Source organism: Solanum stenotomum, unplaced genomic scaffold (genome assembly GCF_019186545.1).
Source record: "Solanum stenotomum isolate F172 unplaced genomic scaffold, ASM1918654v1 scaffold27263, whole genome shotgun sequence".
Lineage (NCBI taxonomy): Eukaryota > Viridiplantae > Streptophyta > Magnoliopsida > Solanales > Solanaceae > Solanum > Solanum stenotomum.
The window spans coordinates 43,771-62,745 of record NW_026029438.1 but is presented as its reverse complement, the minus strand read 5'-3'; the positions used below and the strand labels follow the sequence as shown (position 1 = coordinate 62,745).

Genomic DNA, 18,975 nt, shown 5'->3' with positions numbered 1-18,975 from the left:
AATCAAACTTTCAATTAACTTTTGAATTTATAAATCTAATTTTAATTATATAAATTAAAATTAAGAAATAATTATTTTTAGATATTAAAAAAAATTATATATTTGAAAGTTATTAAATTACACCATTATTTTGGAGTAAAAGATTTGTTATGATTACTTATATATTGAATAAAAGAAAAAAAAATTATAAATTTTTTGTGTGTATAAATAAATATCTTTTATATCTAAAAATAAATTAAAAACAAATACGTAAAGATCTACAAGATCTCTCTTTTAAAAGCTGGCAAAATTATGTATTAACAACAATTAGTAAAGGAAATTCTTATGTGATATTCAAAACATAATTAAAAAAAATTAGTAACATGTTTCCCATAAAAATGAATCTATTCCTAAATTATAATTCAAAACTTTTATGAGAAAATGCTTAATTGTATTATAAACGTAAAATAAAACGTAAAACGTTTTATATTATCATATTGCAATGATAGATAATGGTTTCTTTATGTTAATAATTATTAATTATACATAGTACTTGTTATTTCACGTTCAATTACTTTCGGATTAAACATTCACCAAATGAGTAAATCAATATGAATACTTGTGTTATAGATACACATTTTTACATAAAAACAAATTAACATACATTATTTTAGCAATAGTTTAAGAAGGTGGGCTAGTGATTTTAGCATGGCCTAAATAAAATAGAACATTATTCATTAACATATTTAATTAGGACCTAATTCAAGTTTGGTTGCTTTTTTTTTGTCAGTATGGTAGCCGGTAGGATTCCATTTTGGAGAAATCAAAATAATTTAAAAAAATTCAATATGTTTTTATCACAAGATAAGAGATATTTCTAAAAGAGATGATTATTTTATATAATGGATCACCAAAATAACAGCCGACAAAATTTATTTATTTTTTACATTAAAATTAATTGCATATTTTATACATAATAATGCATAAATTTGTATATATAACTAGTGAATGTGATTATTTTTTTGATTGCCCACCAAATATATAACCTTCCCTTCTAAAAATCTTACAATTTCAACTTGTATAAATCAAACCCTGTGGCATATAACAACTTATAAATTTTATTTTATTTTAAATGACATATTTAAGATCATAAAATTAAAAGTATATTTTATATATTTTTAGTTCAAGATCTTTATAATATAACACATCTTCAATTTATCGAATATATGATCTTAGATATGAGGGTGTGAAGGTCGCAAGTAAAGGTAGAAGGTTAATAGATAGTCGATTGTCTTAGTATCAATCTTTTTATGTGGTCTATGACTTTGGTGGTAGTCTAGTGCACTGTGTCTGTCATATTATTAACATATTTATGTAGTTTTTGACTTTTAGTATCTGTTATCATTTGTTGTTTATTATATTTACATGATCGCACTTTATTGTTGATGTGACGATTTCATGCATATATGCTCCATACTGATTTTCTTTTAGTTGTCATATTTTTCTTTATTATATGTTTTTTCCTCTTTCTATTACTATTTTGATTTGCTTCACTTAAGTAGGTAGTCTTTCGAAAATAATTTTTTTGTTTTACAAGATGGAACTAAGGTATGTGCATTATTTTTAAAAAAAATCCATGTCAAATTAAAATCATCGAAAAAGAAAAAATAATTAGGTTGATTATACTTTACTCTATCTTGTTTTTGTTCATGAACATTCAAAAAGGGTGTTTTTCTAATTAAAAGTCGCCATCGGGATTTTATTTCCCATTTTTTCCCGCCGGAGTTTCGTCACGTCGGCAAAGTTGACCGCCAGTTTCCGTCCGCCACGGACCTCCTCCTTCCGATCTCCTTCTCCGGTGAAATCCACTCGTAAGTTCCCCTTTTTCTATCTACCGCCATCTCTCTCTCGATTTATACATAACTAACTGTTCTCTTCCACGGATTTATACTGGTGAAATACGATTGTCGATTCCATTGCATATAGAATGAACTCCAATTTACTTGTTACTATACTGTTTACTTACTTCCCTGTGATAAGAGGCTATGAAGTTGTTATAAAACGAATTGGAAATTCAATTGGAGATTCCACTGCATTAAGAATGAACTCCGATTTACTAGTTACTACGCGTTGTATTACTTACTTCCCCTGTGATAATGGCTATGAAGTTCTAATCATGTTTCATAAGAAATGTAATTGTTGTGGTTGTGGATAAAGGTCATAACTTTCAAGTTGTTTAGTAGATCCACATAATTTCAATTTATAGCCATTGGGAACCTAAGCATTTGATATCAATTATTTGAGATACCCCTTAAACCCAAATTCCTTCTGTTAATTGACATGATTCTGGTATGCTAGAAAATTTGATGATTGATATCTCATTAGTACTTCTTTTCCCCTGCCAAGATTTTGTTTTTAGTTGAAGTTGATCTTTATTTCATCAAAAAAAGTAATTACAAATCAAAGCTGATGCTGACCTTCAGGCTTCAGCTAACTTTGGTAATGTTCCTACCCAACTAACTTGTAGTGGTGGAGTCAGGCAGTGGCGGAGCTAAGATTTCTATTAAGGGGTTTCAAATTATGTAGAGGTAAAGACACGAACTAGCCGAAGGGGGTTAACATCTACTATATACACATAAAAAGTAATTTTAACCAAGTATAAATAGTGTAATTTTTCGTCAAAGGGGGTTTGGACGAACCCCCTAACATCATGCTTGCTCTGTCCCTGGAGCAAGGTAGGGCCGAGGGGTTTCCAAACCTCCTTCAAAGGAAAATTACACTGTTTATACATGATTTTAAAAAAAAGTTATATATAGTAGATGTTAAACTCCCTTAAGCTTCTTCTTGTGTTTACTTCTTCTTTTTTTGAACCTCGTTAGTGGAAATCTTGGCTCCGCCATTGCTAACTTGTACATGCAAATTAGGAGATAAATCACTAATCACATTTTTCCTATGTAACAAAAAGAGACAAAGGATAACAATCTATAGATGCCGGATCCTCTGCCATTTGATGTTGTTTCTGCCATTGATGTGGACATGTTAAGCAATTTCTCTGCAGATCTTATCAGGAAGGAACTGTGTATGTTGAAATCTGAGTAGGTTCCTCCCTCTCCAATCCAGGCTTCTAGCATGACGAAAATGCAGCAAATAATAGAGCTGTGGCTTGATTTCCTTTTAGCAGTCTGTGAAATCCACTGGATTTCAGCAGTACACTCACGAATTCCTCATTCGGATCCCAACCAAGACTATAGACTAACGTTGTTTGATATAATGGTGTAGCAGAGTTATGTTGCTCGGTCTCTCCAAAAATGTCGACGACGGGTGCGTGTCTGATCCTCCAAAAATAGTGCGGCAACATTTTTGGAGAGTCCGAGCAACTTAGTAGCAGGGAACATATATCTTCTTAGTTCTGCTATAGGTCTTAATGTTGCCAAGTCTCAAAGAAATGTAAATTTGGCAGTTTTTTTTTTTTTAAAAATAAAATATAAATTTGGTACTTCATCTTAAAGTAAGGTAAAACTTGCAATCAGTTTCTTTCCCCTGTTCTTGAATTCACTGTATGAACACACGTCTGAAGTGGTGTCCCACCTCCAAATTACATGGTTTGACGCCAGTCTATGGAGGCAATCTGTTTTTGATGTAGAAGTGCATATTTGGGACCTTTTTTTTCCCGTATATGAAGTAAAAAGTTATTTGGTATAGATGAATATGAAAGACAAAGACATATATTGTTCAAAACAATCTTTTTTGTGGCTATTATTGTCTAGTTAGTACACTGACATTTCTCTTTATGCTCACTCAAGTGATAAACCTGCCAAGTCTGTACCTCTTCTTTAGGTCAAATTGCCTCTCTCTCTCTCTCTCTCTGGTATAGATGAATATGAAAGACGAAGACATATATTGTTCAAAACAATCTTTTCTGTGGCTATTATTGTCTAGTTAGTACACTGACATTTCTCTTTATGCTCACTCAAGTGATAAACCTGCCAAGTCCGTACCTCTTCTTCAGGTCAAATTGCCTCTCTCTCTCTCTATATATATATATAGTGTGTGTGAGTGTCACACACACACAAAATCAATTTCCCATAGAGTCAAAATAGGGAAATATATATAATGTGTGTGAGTGTCACACACACACAAAATCAATTGCCCATAGAGTCAAAATGGGGAATTGTTTCATTGTTGCAAATCTTCTTTTGCCCATTCATTCAAATGGGAACCTAGGAATGTTGTAATTCCCATCAATGCACCAAGCTTTAGACCACAAACCTTGTGATGGGGTAGCCATAGCTCTTTCCGTAAAGCAGTAACAACATGATCTTTAGGCTACAGTATGAATCTATGTGTAGTCATCCTCAAGATTTCTGAATAAACATGAGACAGAAAACTACAGAATCAAATAATCAATAAGGTGAGAACAACTCTCCACCTGCTGTGCTACTAAATTCGCTTTAACTGACCTTGACCTTCAAATAACCCTAGAGTTCCTGAAGATACATTTTAGATTCCTGGAGACAATAGCCTAAATAGTTTGAATTTTCTGCCTTTAGTCACTGCTTTCATCTTCTACTTTATGTTGGACTATCGACTCCTCTAACAGTTCGGGGAAGAATCTAAACTTCATAAGATGAGGCTAGAATTAGGTTGTCCAACAGATGGAATGCATTATAAACTACAGAATGAGTCAATCATCTCATGCTCCATCTTGAAATTCCTTAAGATATTTCGGGTGTGTTAATTTCATTGGGTAATAGCACTTAAATGATTTAATTGCTACCTAGTTTGGTACTAGGATCCCAAGGGCATAACGATACTGGTGGAAGTTGGCATTACATTTTTACGGGCTATCCAGAAAGCGTGGAATACAAGATGTTTCAAAGATGACAAGGCTGCGGTGCAGTCTCTGAGTGTTAGATATTTTCTTCTGCTGCAATCATGGTTTAAAGAGGGCCGCATAGGACGAATGCATACTTCCTTGCAGTTTATGGTTTCTCTATCATTAGCATAATTTTGTCTTCAGAATGAGTTCTTCATCTTCCATTTTTCTGCTTTCTAATCATTTTTAATGCTTTGCACTAGTTCGTTATCATTAAAATCGAAGATTAGCTCTAAACGTTCTGATAACCACTCTGTATCAGTGGGTTCCCAGTAAATTTCTACCATTATCCACTTGTGTGTAGTGCTCTAGTCATGAAACCTTAGGGTCTTAATATTATGTCATTGCTTCTCTTTGTTATTTCAGCTATCAGAGATGGGTATATACCTGAGTTCTCCGAAAACGGAGAAATTTTCAGAAGATGGTGATAATGTTAGGGTTAGATATGGTTTATCATCAATGCAAGGATGGCGAGCAGCTATGGAAGATGCTGTAAGTAATCAGTAATGATTTTATCTACTTTAGCAAATATGTTGCAGCATGTAAGTTTGTCGAATAAAAGAAACTATATTTCTCATCCAATAGTTCTTTAGGGCTTTTATGCCGTAAAGAAAAATGATTGTAATACTAAAATAGGAAACCTGCACACTATTACTCTATGCTTTTCAAAGCTTTTGATGTAGGAAAAGATTAGCTTGCAGCCTATGCCTAATATATAGTCTTCTCTGCAATTCGTAAATAAAAGGATTTTTTTAGACTCCATCTGATGCTCATATCTCTATCCATTATTTTATATTGAGTTATGTGGTCTGACACATCAATCCTAGTTGGTCCCTGACCTGTACGACGTGAAGTTACAGTCAGACCATGCATTTAGCATGTTTTTCCATCTATTTGGGAGAAATTACAAACTGCCTTGTCTTTGCTTACTTGCTCAATGAGAACTAATGAACACATTTACAAACTGGAAATTTGTAATTCTCTGGCTACTTCGTTGTTCCGGTTAGCTATCCAAATCACTGGGTAAGACCCTCCTTGAAAGGAGAAAGAGAACCAATTAAGTGAAAACAAATCATTCTTGCAGTGTGTAACTACCACACAACTATGGCAACTCTTTGCCTGTCTAGCTGGAATTGTTTGGGTGACGCCTCAAGGTACTTTTGACCTTATATGTAGTTGGAACAGTATAGATGGAAGAACAAGTCACAAGGAGTGGTGGAAGATTGTTCCAACTTGCATATGGTGGACAATTTGGAGAGAGAGGAATGCAAGATGTTTTGAAGGCAAGAGCAGCTCAATTCAGAAGATCAAGAGTTCCTGAGCTTCTTTTTTATACTTTTGGTGTAAAGAACAATTAGTAGATGATTGTGAATCCTTACTAAACTTTCTGGTCTTATTGTAAGAATTACTCAAGGCTGTATTTGTAGATAGTTGATACCAGCTCTTCTTTTTGGGTGCTGATGAATATAACATGTTACCATCAACAACAACAACATACCCGGTATATGGGAGAAAATGGTGTCTGGGGATAATATAACATGTTCCCATTTTCATTAAAAAAATCGGAAGAATCTCTCTGTAAAAAGGTTAGATTATTTAAGACGTCGTTCTTTAATGTGATTGTTGGGAAGGGGAGTCCACATCCACTCAAGTTGTGATGTTTATTGTGCTTTACATTATCCACAATACATGTTATTGTAGCTACTTTGGGGTGCCTTTTCGTATGTAATTTATGCTTTTATTTTGCAATACTTGATCAGCCTCTCTGTTTATCATAGTGTACAAGCTATGGAAAGATTCAGCTTGATTCATGGTGCGCTTTATTTTGATCTGACTTTTGCTCTAATTTATTTAGCATGCAGCAATTACTGACTTGGATGCTTCCACTTCCTTTTTTGGTGTCTATGATGGTCATGGAGGTACGCATTTTTATATATATGCATCACTGAAATTATGCTCCCCTCTACCTCTACTTTTTTAGGAAGTTTGCCTCTCACCCTACCTTGATGTATGGCACTTCGATACTTATATCCTTAAACAGTTGAGTGATGACATATTCTTGAGTATGAGTGAAGAAAAATCTGGTTGTGATGCGTCCAGCATAAGTGGGATGCTGTTCCATCTAACGAATGGAATTTTAATATTCAGTTGTTCATTCAGATGTATTTTCCTTCACTAGTCTAAGGCCATGGGAGAAATAGAGTCTAGTTTAGATCACTGTCACCATGAATATTTTGTGGGAATGTTTGCAATTATGGGATTTGCAGCTTTCAATTGACTTTTGAAGATCCACGCGAACTTGTTAGTTCTGTTTATAAAGGCATTACTTATTCAATCTAATTTTTGTATAGAGTTTTAGCAGACAAAACAAAGGAGGATTTTCCCAACATAATTCCTAAACTAGACAATTCTCCACTATGATTCTCAGTATTACAGCAATTGGTATCACGTAGATGCCATGCTGACCAAAAGACTTAACATTTTTTTCATGATTTTTTTTTCTTTCACAATTTGAAATTTAGACTTTTAACAGATGAAGTGGGATGAATGAACTGCAGGATAGTCTTTATTTATACACCACATGAACTCACTAAAGAAGCAAAACCCAAAATGTATAACAGAAAAAATGTAAAAGGTTATCTAATGAGGGGCCCGTGTGGAGTTTGATCTTAACAAAAAGAATGAGGACAAAATGGAAATTCAACAACAACAACACGTGTAGCAGCTCACATCATCAAAGAAGTAAAATTTCTATTTTAGCCCTGTGAGGACTACAAAAGTTAGCTATACTCCCTTACATATAGTAGTAATGTATTAGTTATGTGAGTTTCTAAATTGCAAAGTAAACACCGTACTAATTTTATACATGAATAACTTACCTCCTAACTAGCTACCAAACGTGGTATTACTTATGCAAGATTTGATACCTGCATAATTCCCCTCCGAACAAGCTACCAAATGACCCCTTAATGAATTATGTTGTTTATGATGTTGAAGATATTCTGCATGTTGGGATACTATGACATGAATTTGCTGATGGGTGATATTTCTTGTTGTGATGTTCCTTTGGTGAGAATGGCAATTCTACATTTGGAGGTGTTCTGATTGTTCTACATGCTCAGCAGCATGTTTTATGTATTCCCATGTAAATATTGTTCATGGTATGGTCTACTAGTAGTTTTGGCTTTGTATGTAGTTGAAGTATATCTGATTTAGGATACTGAAGGTTCATTTGCTTGCTAGAATTCAGGGGAGAAGCTCCCCTAGCCTTGAAATTTCCTTTTCAACCATGATTATTAGACACTTCAATTCATGTAATTTTTTATGCACTAGAAAGATAAGTAGGCTACTAATGTGCATTATTAAAGATGTTTTGCATTACCAATATGCTACCTTTGTGATATGTGAAATAACTGAACTATTTTAGGTAAAGTTGTTGCCAAATTTTGTGCCAAGTATCTACATCAACAAGTACTCAAGCATGAAGCGTATCTACAAGGAGATATTGGAACGTCAGTCCAGAAAGCCTTTTTCAGGTGATTTCTTGAAGTTTTGGTTGTATAACTGGCTAATTAATATTTTGTATGTACTTTTGTCTTATCTTTTAGCATCAATTTTTCTGTAGTTTTTTATTTCAACCTTATTCCAAACTTTCAGTTTGCTTTTTTGTCTTTATATTCTGGTGGGCAAAAATGAAAATGATTAAAATGGTGTATGCCTACTTGGTTGGATGTTGAATTATCTCTGCCTGTCTGTTTAAATTAATATCTTGTAGCTGCGGTTTAGTCCTTATGTTCTTTTTATGACTCCTGAGATTTAAGTTCTTTTATTGGTTCTCCAAAAGTGCTTATCAGCTATCAAATCACATCCTTGATATTAGGATAGAAAACCCACTGTTGCATTAAGTTGTCGTACTTTGATAAAAGTGAGAAGGAACAAAAGTGAAAGCTTTAAAGTAATAAGCTGTAAGCTCGCAGGGCTTTGGTAAAAGCACTACATATGATGTGTGTGCTAGGCGTACATCACGGGTTTGAACCCTGCCACAAACAGAAACCTGGTATTTAAGTGGAGAAGGACGAGTATCAATTTTTGTGCCACTGACCCTCAGGATTTCTCAGTTATCAAAAAAAAATAATAAGGTTTAGACGTGGGTTCATTCACCTCCTCACTTAAATCATGGATCATATGGCCTGTTAAAAAAAACTGTTGATCATATGATATCCACAACATACTGTCCCAATATCCTTCACCTCCTGTATTCTGCACAACAATAAGTTTTAAGCATGAAAATCTTCAGTATTTTTATGATTTAGACTAATCAGGTTATTTTTATCAACAGTATTTGATGAGATTGGCAGAACAACAATCTCGTACTAGTTCATCTCTACCCCTCCTTTCTTTTTGTCTCTACTTTTTCCGGTCTCTCCCCCTAGGTGTTTGATCTAATTTGCCTGTTCTAGATTTCTATAGTCAAGATAGAGGAAGAACTCTCCCTCCTCTCTGTAATGTGGAAATGTGAATTGTAAATACCAGACGAGAAAGGACTGATGAACTGACAAAGCAGCAAGGATTCAACCTACTAAGTAAGCTTAACCTAATATATCGTGAAATAAAAAATAGATTGAATTGATTGTTTCGCCCATAATGGATCCAAACTTGTTCTCCTGCACAGATACAGTTGTTTGATAGGTTGTGTTCCATCAGAAATTGGAGGGTTTTCTATTGCAGTTTCTGGAGAAGAAACCAAGAGAAGATTGTGTTTCTTACCCCTTAGGTACATGTTAGGTTGGACGATTCAATCTTCGGACGGGTGAGATTGGTGCAATTGTGGAATGGACAATAAGGGGATGGTGACCGCTGATTAAACTCAAACTTGGTGGTGCATTATGGGGTGTAAGGAAGAATTGTGATCCATAGGTTATTGTTGGTTGTGATAATTAAGTTGGCTACTGTAATTAGTACTGACCAATTTTTATTTTAAATTTTGTTAGTTCCCGCTTCTTAGATTGCCACACTGTAAAGGGGGCCAACGCTTCTTCTGTTTGTGCATTGCATATTCTTGCACCTATGCATATACTTGATGCTCTTTTGTTAATGAAACTTCTTACTTCACTTAAAAAAAAAAAAGGCGGCGGCAGTGGTGGTTGGAACTGGAGTTTGAAAGATGGAATGTTTGGTGGCTATAGGATAGAGTGTAGTGGCATAGGAGGAAGGTATGGTTGTTTGGTGGGAAAAGATCTAGAGGAAGAGGCCAAAAAAAGGAATTCAGAAGAGATGAGGAAAATATTTTCTTTAACCTTCACTTCTCTGCAGTGCACTTTTTATTTCTTGTTTGTTTATCATTTGGTCTGTCCAAGAAAGAAAAATAAGAGGATTTCAGTAAAATTCGACAGAAAATTAGCTAAGGATACTGATTATACAGTGTAAATTCTGAAGATCTATATAAAAACTTGTTACCTTTTTTGTCAAAAAAAATAAAAAATCTGTGTCAGAATACAGTTTTAAGGGAAGCTCCACATGCTGTAAAGATACAGGTTCTGACTCAAAATTAGAAAAAAAAAACTATTTTTGCATGATATAGAAGCTCTTTTAGAGAGAAAAGTGCAAGATCAAGTATAAGGCTGATGCATGTGGGCTAGTGGTGAATGAAGTGGGTTGAGCACCATGAGGTCTCTGGTTCAATTCCCAATAGTGACAAAACACTAGGTGATTTCTTCCCATCTGTTCTAGTCTTGGTGGAAAAAATTACCTGGTACTTGTTGTTGGTGGGAGGTGGCATGCATCCCATGGAATTAGTCGAGGTGCACACAAGTTAGCCCGTACAGGGAGTTAGCCACAAGCAAAAGAATGGTCGCTAAGCCATATTGAGGGAGCTAATGAAATCTAAGAGGGGTAATATATTGTTTACAGGGGATAAATTGCTCCAATGGAAGATGTTAATAAGGGAAAAGGATTTCAAACCGCTAATTGGGGCTGAGATACCATCAAAACATCTGAGATTCCTTTCCTTCCAAATGCACCAAAAAAACATGATAGAATCATCTGCCAGGTCTTCTTGATGTGGCTATCAACTTCTCTAAGACTCCAACTTCCCACTGCTTCTTTGACACTCTGGGAGAGAATCCAGTTGATACCAGCAATTGAAATGAACATATTCCAAAGAGCTGCTGCCACTGGACAGTGCAGAAACAATTGATTCACTGATTCCAGGCTATTGAGGCGCATGAAGCATCTATTTACTAGCTATATTTTCCTCCTATTTAGATTTTCCAGGGTTAGGGTAGCATTCCTGAGGGTAGTCGAGGTGAAAGACTTGATTTTAGGGGTCCAAATCAGTTTCCCTGGCCACTGGTCTATCATGTCATTTGAAGAGCACAACTTGTGGTATCCTTCCTTCACTGTGTATATACCTGTTTCAGAGCTGCCCCATTTTAAGCTATCAGGCAAGTGAGGGGACATTGAGGCTCCTTCCCGAGTTCTGAAAAAATCTAATAGCTCATTAAGCTCCCAGTCCTGGAAATTCCTCCTAAAGCAAGGTACCCTTACTCCATCTTCTGTATTTTGTGCCACTGAAGAGAAGAGTCTGTGTCAGAGGCTATCCTGTAAATAACAGGGTGGGTGACATTGAGAGATTGATTGTTAAGCCACCTATCTTTCCAAAATTTAACTGAGTTATGATTTCCAATCCTGAAGGACACCTCTTGGAAGAATTTCTCCCTTGGCTTTTAATGTACTTCCAAGGTCCAAATCGTAAGGGTCATTATTCTGCTTGGTTCTCCATCTGTCTTGCCTCCCATATTTGACATTCACTACCTCTTTCCAGATACTTGTTGGTTCTTGAGCATATCTCCGCCACCATTTCATAATCTCCGATTCCCAGACCTCCGTGCTGCTTTGGCATAATTACATTTTCCCACTTCACAAGATGGAACTTATGGCCCTCATAGCTCCCCCTCCATAAGAAAGAACTTCTGATTTTGTCAATCTGTACCTTGGATGGTATTGGGAGCATTGACATAATATATGTGGGGATATTGTCAAGTACACTGTTGATAAGAGTCGACCTGCCTCCCATAGAGAGATATACAATTTTTGCATTGTGAGATCACTAATTGTTTTTATGCTGCTAAGCTGTGTGTTGAAAGATTTTGTTTTGTTGTTGGTGCAGAATGGATGAGATGATGCGTGGTCAGAGAGGATGGAGGGAGCTGGCTGCACTAGGGGATAGATTAAACAAGTTTTCGGGTATGATAGAGGGTCTTATATGGTCTCCAAGAAATGGTGATGGAAACGGAAATACTGATGACTGGGCGTTTGAGGAGGTATATGTTGTGCAGATACTACTTGAGTTAAGAAGAAATTGGGATAGAATGTGATTTATTGCTGTCTTTTTGTTTTATAGTTGACATATAATTTTTTTGAAATTGACGCTAGGGGATTTAATTAAGGACACATAATTCTTTTCCTTGTCTTTTCTCGTGGCTCATTGGGAGCTTGCTGCATATTGTCATTGTCGTGCACATTGCTTGATTGGTTTATGGCTGTGTTTGCCGTTATCAGGGTCCTCACTCTGATTTTCCTGGACCAACTTCTGGATGTACGTCTTGTGTTGCGATCATTAGAGAGAACCAACTCATTGTTGCGAATGCTGGTGATTCTCGCTGTGTGATTTCACGGAAAGGCCAGGTGGGATGCTATTGTAGTGTTAATTACTCTCTTTCCTGCCCTCTTATTTTTTTTTATTTTTTTTTTTGATGACAAGGGAAACCCGCAGCCGCTACCCTTTGGGTGCGCATAGGGTAAAACCCCCGCTCCTATGCAATAGCTCGCAAACCACATAGGAGAGGTAACCCGCACTAGGCAAGCCTGGTGCGACGAGCTCGACCCAAAAGGCAAACCCCTTGCTTTCGCTGGCAAGGGGTTTCGAACTTGAGACCTCCAACATGGAAGTCCCAAGCTCAAACCACTGGGCCACCCCGAAGGGTCTTTCCTGCCCTCTTATACTTTCTCCTTAGTGGATCTTTTATAGTGAAGTTGTGTTCCAACATGGCAGCTCAGCATGCCATGACACTGCACTTGCTAGGGCTAGGTCATAGTATTAAATGCGCAGTCATGGGCTTTTGTTGTTACGATAACATTTATGGTTTATATGAAGCATTAAAATGAATATTCATGTGTCTTTTGTGCAGGCATATAATCTATCGAGGGATCACAAGCCTGATCTTGAGATTGAAAGAGAGAGAATTTTGAAAGCAGGTGGTTTTATCCATGCAGGGCGTGTTAATGGCAGCTTAAATCTTGCAAGAGCTATAGGTATTATGTGATTTTATTCATGAACCTTTATTAATCTGCTTAAATGCTAGCCAATGGAAATACAGTTTGCAACGTCAGTAATGGAGCAAGATAAAAAATGTAATAAGGATCAGAGGCGGATCCAGGATTAAAGCAAGGGTTCAGTTTTCAAGGTTCTTAGCATTGAACTCATTGTATTTTTAAACTTATGGGTTTATATCTACTATTTGTTGCATTTTTCGTGGATTTTTACGCATAAATTTATGCTCCGCGACAAAAGTATTGGGTTCATACTCTACAAACGCCTCTCATTAGGATTTGTTTTCTAATTCAGAATTTGAACATTTGGCTATTTGATTAAATTAACTATTGGATGAGATAGTTAGCATATCTTAACTTCATTGCAGGTGACATGGAATTCAAGCAGAATAAGTTTTTGCCAGCTGAGAAGCAAATTGTTACGGCCGATCCAGATATAAATATTGTATGTTCCTTCAGGCTCTTCATAAATTGTGCAATGCCTTCTATCATATTGTTAAAACATCTATTCTCTGAGAAGTCTTGATGTTATTAGGTGGTGCATAATATTCTTTGTTCCATGTGTACAACTGTGTCTATTTAAGTGTGTTGGTCATTTGGAGACAGTTCTTTCCTTTAAAAAAACTGTCTTTGAATGGCCCTGAAACAGCAATCAGTGGTAAATCATGCTCTCATGTTCGAAGTGTAAAATAGCCAAGTGTCAATCCAACAATCATTGATTGCTCTAATTTCTTGTAAACTTTTTACTGTTCATCAAATTTCATCATCTTGTTGTTGCAGTAGTTATATTTAGCTCAGTTGCTAATATCCATGTGATGAGAATAGATGGAATAGTTCATTAGGCTCAGAAGAGGAATCTAATGTAGCGATGTCCAGTAAGATTGTTTGATTTGATGTAGGGGTGTCAAATAGGCAAGTTGGGCTGAATTTGGGCAGGTCTAAATAGACCGAGTTAATAAATGGGCCGGTTAGTAATGTGCAAAGGTTGCTTGAGCTGAGGTAGACTGGGTCTAGGTTATAAACAATGGCTCATTGTTCAACCGCCCAACTTTTTCTCGGTTTTAATTTCTTTTATGGTTTTCTTATAATTTGTTTGATTACCAGACAAAACTATTTTTTTTTTCTTTTGTATTATACCTATATATAACATGTTAAACAAAACAAAAAATTCTTTAAATATTTGACAAGGTTTTTCATAGGTCAATTTGAGTTGCATGCTTGCTTTGCTCAAATCAGCCCAACTTTAAATGGGTTGATTTGGGTGGGTCAATATGGGCTCAATCAGTAAACAGGCGGCCAACCAAACTTGGGCAGTTTATAGGCTGTCATATTTTCATGGACTATTTTGTCACCCCTAATGTTCTGATGTGCAGCCTACTATGGTCCTCCAGAACTGAGTTTATTTAACATTTGAAGCTTCTTTCTATTTTCAATTTCAATTTGTTTGTGGAAGTGTTAGTCTAGTAGTATAGATGTTTAAAAGTACTGGTATAAGTCAAGTGTATATGTAAGAGCAGTCCAGTGCACAAAGCATCCCTGTTAACAGGGTGAAGGTCCGCATCCCAAGAGGTGTGATGTAGACAGTCTACACTAATCCTTGCATTAGTGATTGTTTCCATCGCTTGAACCCATGACCTATAGGGCACCCATACAATTGTACCGTAGCTCCAAGGTTCCCCTTCATCAGGTGTATATGTGGTTCTCGTAATATCTGTGAGTCTCCAGATATCTCTGTTGGGGCCTTATTCTATTGGAGTCATGTGTTTCTAATTAAGAATTTCTTTCTTGGAGTTGTCTTATTTCCTCGAAGCCTAGGATGTATGGTTAAGAACTAGATTTTTTTGGTTCTCAACACCGTTATTCTTGAATCTATGAATAGACCTTGAGGCTCCCCTTGATTAAAAAAAAATAAACCTTGAAGGCCCAACTATTATGTAATTCTTTTGGACAAATAAACTCCAGAAGAATAAGCCCCAGAGCTGCTTTGTTTAATTCTTGGAAATGCGAAATGTTAGATTTAGTCTATAATTTGACATAGGAAAACCCCACACTTATCCAATATCAATAAATGGAGACAAGTATCTAGTAGAGGCCGCACCAGTAAGGTTCCTGCTTATGCCTCCATAGAATCAAGCTTATCTCTGATTTGGAATGTGCTAGTGACAGTCCGAGTTACAGCTCATAGCTAAGGTTTATCAGATGATTGATATTGCGTCTTTTCAAAACAATCTTCCCGTAGATATTAAGCTGTTGAGCAACTTCTTATCAATATCGCACTCTATAGTAATTATCACACTTATGGTATTAACAAATCATATCCATTTGGTCAATCGTAGATCAAATTTCACCATGTAAATCTGTTGCATAAATATTCCAACGGAAGATAGGCTTTGTTTGGTGGTGTTACATTTAACTTTATGGTTTGATGGAAGGGAAAATATTGGTATGAACTACTGAAAAATTAGAAGTTCTTTTCTTATCAACTTTGAATTGTCAAATAGTATTAATGCTGCATTGCTTTTTGCCCATTCCCCTATATTTCTATACAACATATTCTAACATTTTTTGTTTTCTAATTAGGTTGATTTGTGCGATGATGATGATTTTATTGTCCTAGCTTGTGATGGTGTATGGTATGCTTTCTAGACTCTTCGTTTCAATTTGCTAGATCCGATAGGCAATAAGACTACAACAAAGAAGAATGCATATAGGCAGTAAATTGCAGGTCATTTCAAATTGGAACTAAAACCCAATATTGAAGTGGGGGAGAATTAGTGGACAATGAAGTGGGGGAGAATCATGAGGTCTCAGGTCAAATACCAGAGGAGGGAAAGGAAAAAGTCACTAGGTGATTTCTTCCCATCTACTTAAGCCTTGGTGGGTTACCCGGTATCCAAACTTGATGGAAGATAGAAGGTATCCATTGAGGTGTACGCAAGCTGGTCCGGACACCATATTATAAAAAAATGTTTTAATTACATAAAATACTTAAAAAGTAATGTTAGTATCAGTTTATCGTAAAAAAGAATTGAAGTATCAATAAGACAACAATCAATTTTTTTAATGAGTAGATGACTCGTTTGTTACTTTATTTATTTTTGCCATGAGGTGTCTTGTTCTCCGTATTTCTCTTCTTGATAAAAGGTGAACAAGAAGTAATCCATTTTGAGGAAAAGGTAGCATTTTTAGAACATGTTATTGATGGGTAAATGAGATTGTAAAAATTAAACAGTTTTTAAATATGGAAAGATATCATTCTTTTTGGCAAGTAAAAAAAGGAAAAGAGTCGTACAAATTGTGACATGTAAGTATTTTGCTTGCTGATTTCATGATTTCTTTTTAAATTTGAAATTTCGGTTGCACATCTTTTTATATTTTTCTTTCTTGTTCTAACAGCTTTTCCATTTTCCCATCATTCTTAAAATATCTTCACGGGCTCTTTTGCATTCCTCTTTTTCTCGTTGTTCTTGAATATTTAGGTCGTATATTTTCTTTTTGTTGTAATTTCTATCTTTTTCGTATTTCCCCCATTTATGTTCTTTGTCGAAGTTTCTTCCTTCCCATGTTTCCTTGGGATTTGAAATTAACATTTGGGGTTGGAGGATAAACTCATTTTTTGTGGTATTCTATTACTAAAAAAATTATTCCGATGTTAAAGCAAGTATTGCATTGGATTAGATAGAATTATTGACTAGTTCATTCTCAAAAAAAAAAGATAGAATTATTGACTAGTTATCCTGTGCGGGACACCGAGCACCACGCTGTGGACGAGCATTTGACATTTGAGCTATAATTACCTCATTACAATCTATTCTAGAGAGTAGACTGACTTAATCCCTCCAGATGTTTTTAGAGGGCGAAATTAAGGCTTGCCTAGTGCTAGCTTTTGAAGACAGAAGCAATTCTATACATAATATTAAGATGAACAGTATTCTTTTGTTTCATTTCTGGTGTAAAGAAAGCTTTGTAGAGGAGGCAGAATCTGTGGTAGACTTGCTAGGCTCTCTGTAATCTTTGGGAGGATAGCTGGATTTCTGTTTCCCGTAAATATGGCTTGGCACCATTTTAGTGCTACTTTCGTTCATATTAATATATACATGCTACCTTCCTCAAAAAAGTGTACACCTGAAACTTACAATACTCATTCTTGATTCTCATTTTTCAGTTGTTCCTGTGGTTTTTCTTCTTCTAAGCTCTCTATTCTATTGTCGGAATAATCCGATTATCACGTGTCTTTTTCTTGTTTTGCAGGGACTGCATGTCGAGCCAGCAGTTAGTGGACTTTATACATGAGCAGCTCAAGTCGGTTAGTCTGATAGATGATGCTTTGTACCATTAAGATTAATTATTGCTTAAGTACAAAATTCAAATATGTTTTTTTAGCCATAGCATTGAGTTCTTTATGCTACGTGATAATATTCATCATGTTCACTGTATGGGTGTGCCAAAAGCCAAAGATTATATAAAGCCACTAAAAGTGAAACCTGCGGAAAAGCTAGTTGAGGAAGTGCATTGCCCATAGAAAAGATTTTGCTGATCTGTTTCTTTCAAAACGAATAGTTCTTTTGTCCATGCATTCTTGCCATATTTTGGAATGTACCTATTTGCCACAAATGAAACTTTGCTACGAGAAGAGGTATAAGGCTGAAGGGGAACATGCTTACTTGTGCAGTATCTTTGATTGTCTAGTTGACTTGGATCTCTTTGTCCTGATACATTCTGCTACTGGCTCCATTTAATGCTGTGACCGACCTCTGTTTTAGATATCTTTATTTGTTCTTAGTTTTTGCTCATTTTAGCCAGTGCAGGGGGTTGGGTAGATGTGATTCTTTGATGGGTATCGGGGGGTGGTGAATTTTGATTCTTTGATCAGAGGTTGCATAGATATCATGCAGCAATAGAATGTTGTTATATCACTGAAGATATACTTTTTGACCTAGGAGGTTTTTGACTCTTGTAGGAAAGCAAACTTTCTGCAGTATGTGAGAGAGTTCTTGATAGGTGTTTGGCACCGACAGCTGGAGGTGAAGGATGCGACAACATGACCATGATTTTAGTACAAATCAAAAAACCTGTTCCCTCTGGGGCTTCTCCTAGTGACGAACCATTAGCTTCTCCAGGTGATGAGCCGTCAGCTTCGAGTGAGAAACTCCCTGCTTCAGATGATGTAATTGCTGAAACAAAACCAGCAGAGTGTGGATCAAGTTCATAGTCACAGACACCCCTCTTATTTAATAAGAGTCTCATCTGCAGTTGTAAATGATTGTTTTTGAGCTACAAGGATAAAAAATTATAGCTTTTACTGCTGCTGGTTGTATATGTTGTTTTGTGTTGTACTATATACCTTTTTGGATGACTTGTATAGATGACTTGACCAGATGTTCTTGACATGAAAAGTAAAACCAAATTACTTTTTTATCCAAATTGATTTTTCTTTATCACAAACTACACAATCCCCTTGATACTTGATACTTCTGCAATTACATTCTTTCCTCTAATTGTATGTGAACTTTTTTTTGTGACAATTATCAAGTGGAAACGTTATCTGAAAATAAGAGGGAGGGGAAGAAACAGGTAAAATTGATAAACAACCACTTTCAGACTTTATCATGGAGTTTCACTTGTAGAAACTGAAATTCCGTAACATTTAATAGTTTCAAAGATGGGATCAAAAATTGGTCAATGAACATTATTTCTACATAAAAGAGATGGGAAGAGGTGAGATTTGAACCCTGTCTAACTGGGATATATGAAAAAAGAATGACTATTTCTAAGTTCACAACACTATT

At 35.8% G+C, this 18,975-nt stretch overlaps 1 protein-coding gene across 1 annotated transcript; it reads left to right on the top strand.

Moving 5' to 3' along the window:
* Nucleotides 1-1,596: 1,596 nt before the first annotated feature.
* Nucleotides 1,597-18,607, top strand: LOC125851573 (probable protein phosphatase 2C 60). Its single transcript, XM_049531348.1, has 11 exons — nucleotides 1,597-1,850; nucleotides 5,222-5,347; nucleotides 6,711-6,774; nucleotides 8,283-8,391; nucleotides 12,024-12,177; nucleotides 12,416-12,541; nucleotides 13,045-13,168; nucleotides 13,555-13,631; nucleotides 15,767-15,819; nucleotides 17,438-17,492; nucleotides 18,147-18,607. Exons 2-11 carry the CDS (start codon nucleotides 5,231-5,233, stop codon nucleotides 18,396-18,398), a joined length of 1,131 nt encoding a protein of 376 aa, XP_049387305.1. The 5' UTR covers nucleotides 1,597-1,850; nucleotides 5,222-5,230; the 3' UTR covers nucleotides 18,399-18,607.
* Nucleotides 18,608-18,975: the final 368 nt, after the last annotated feature.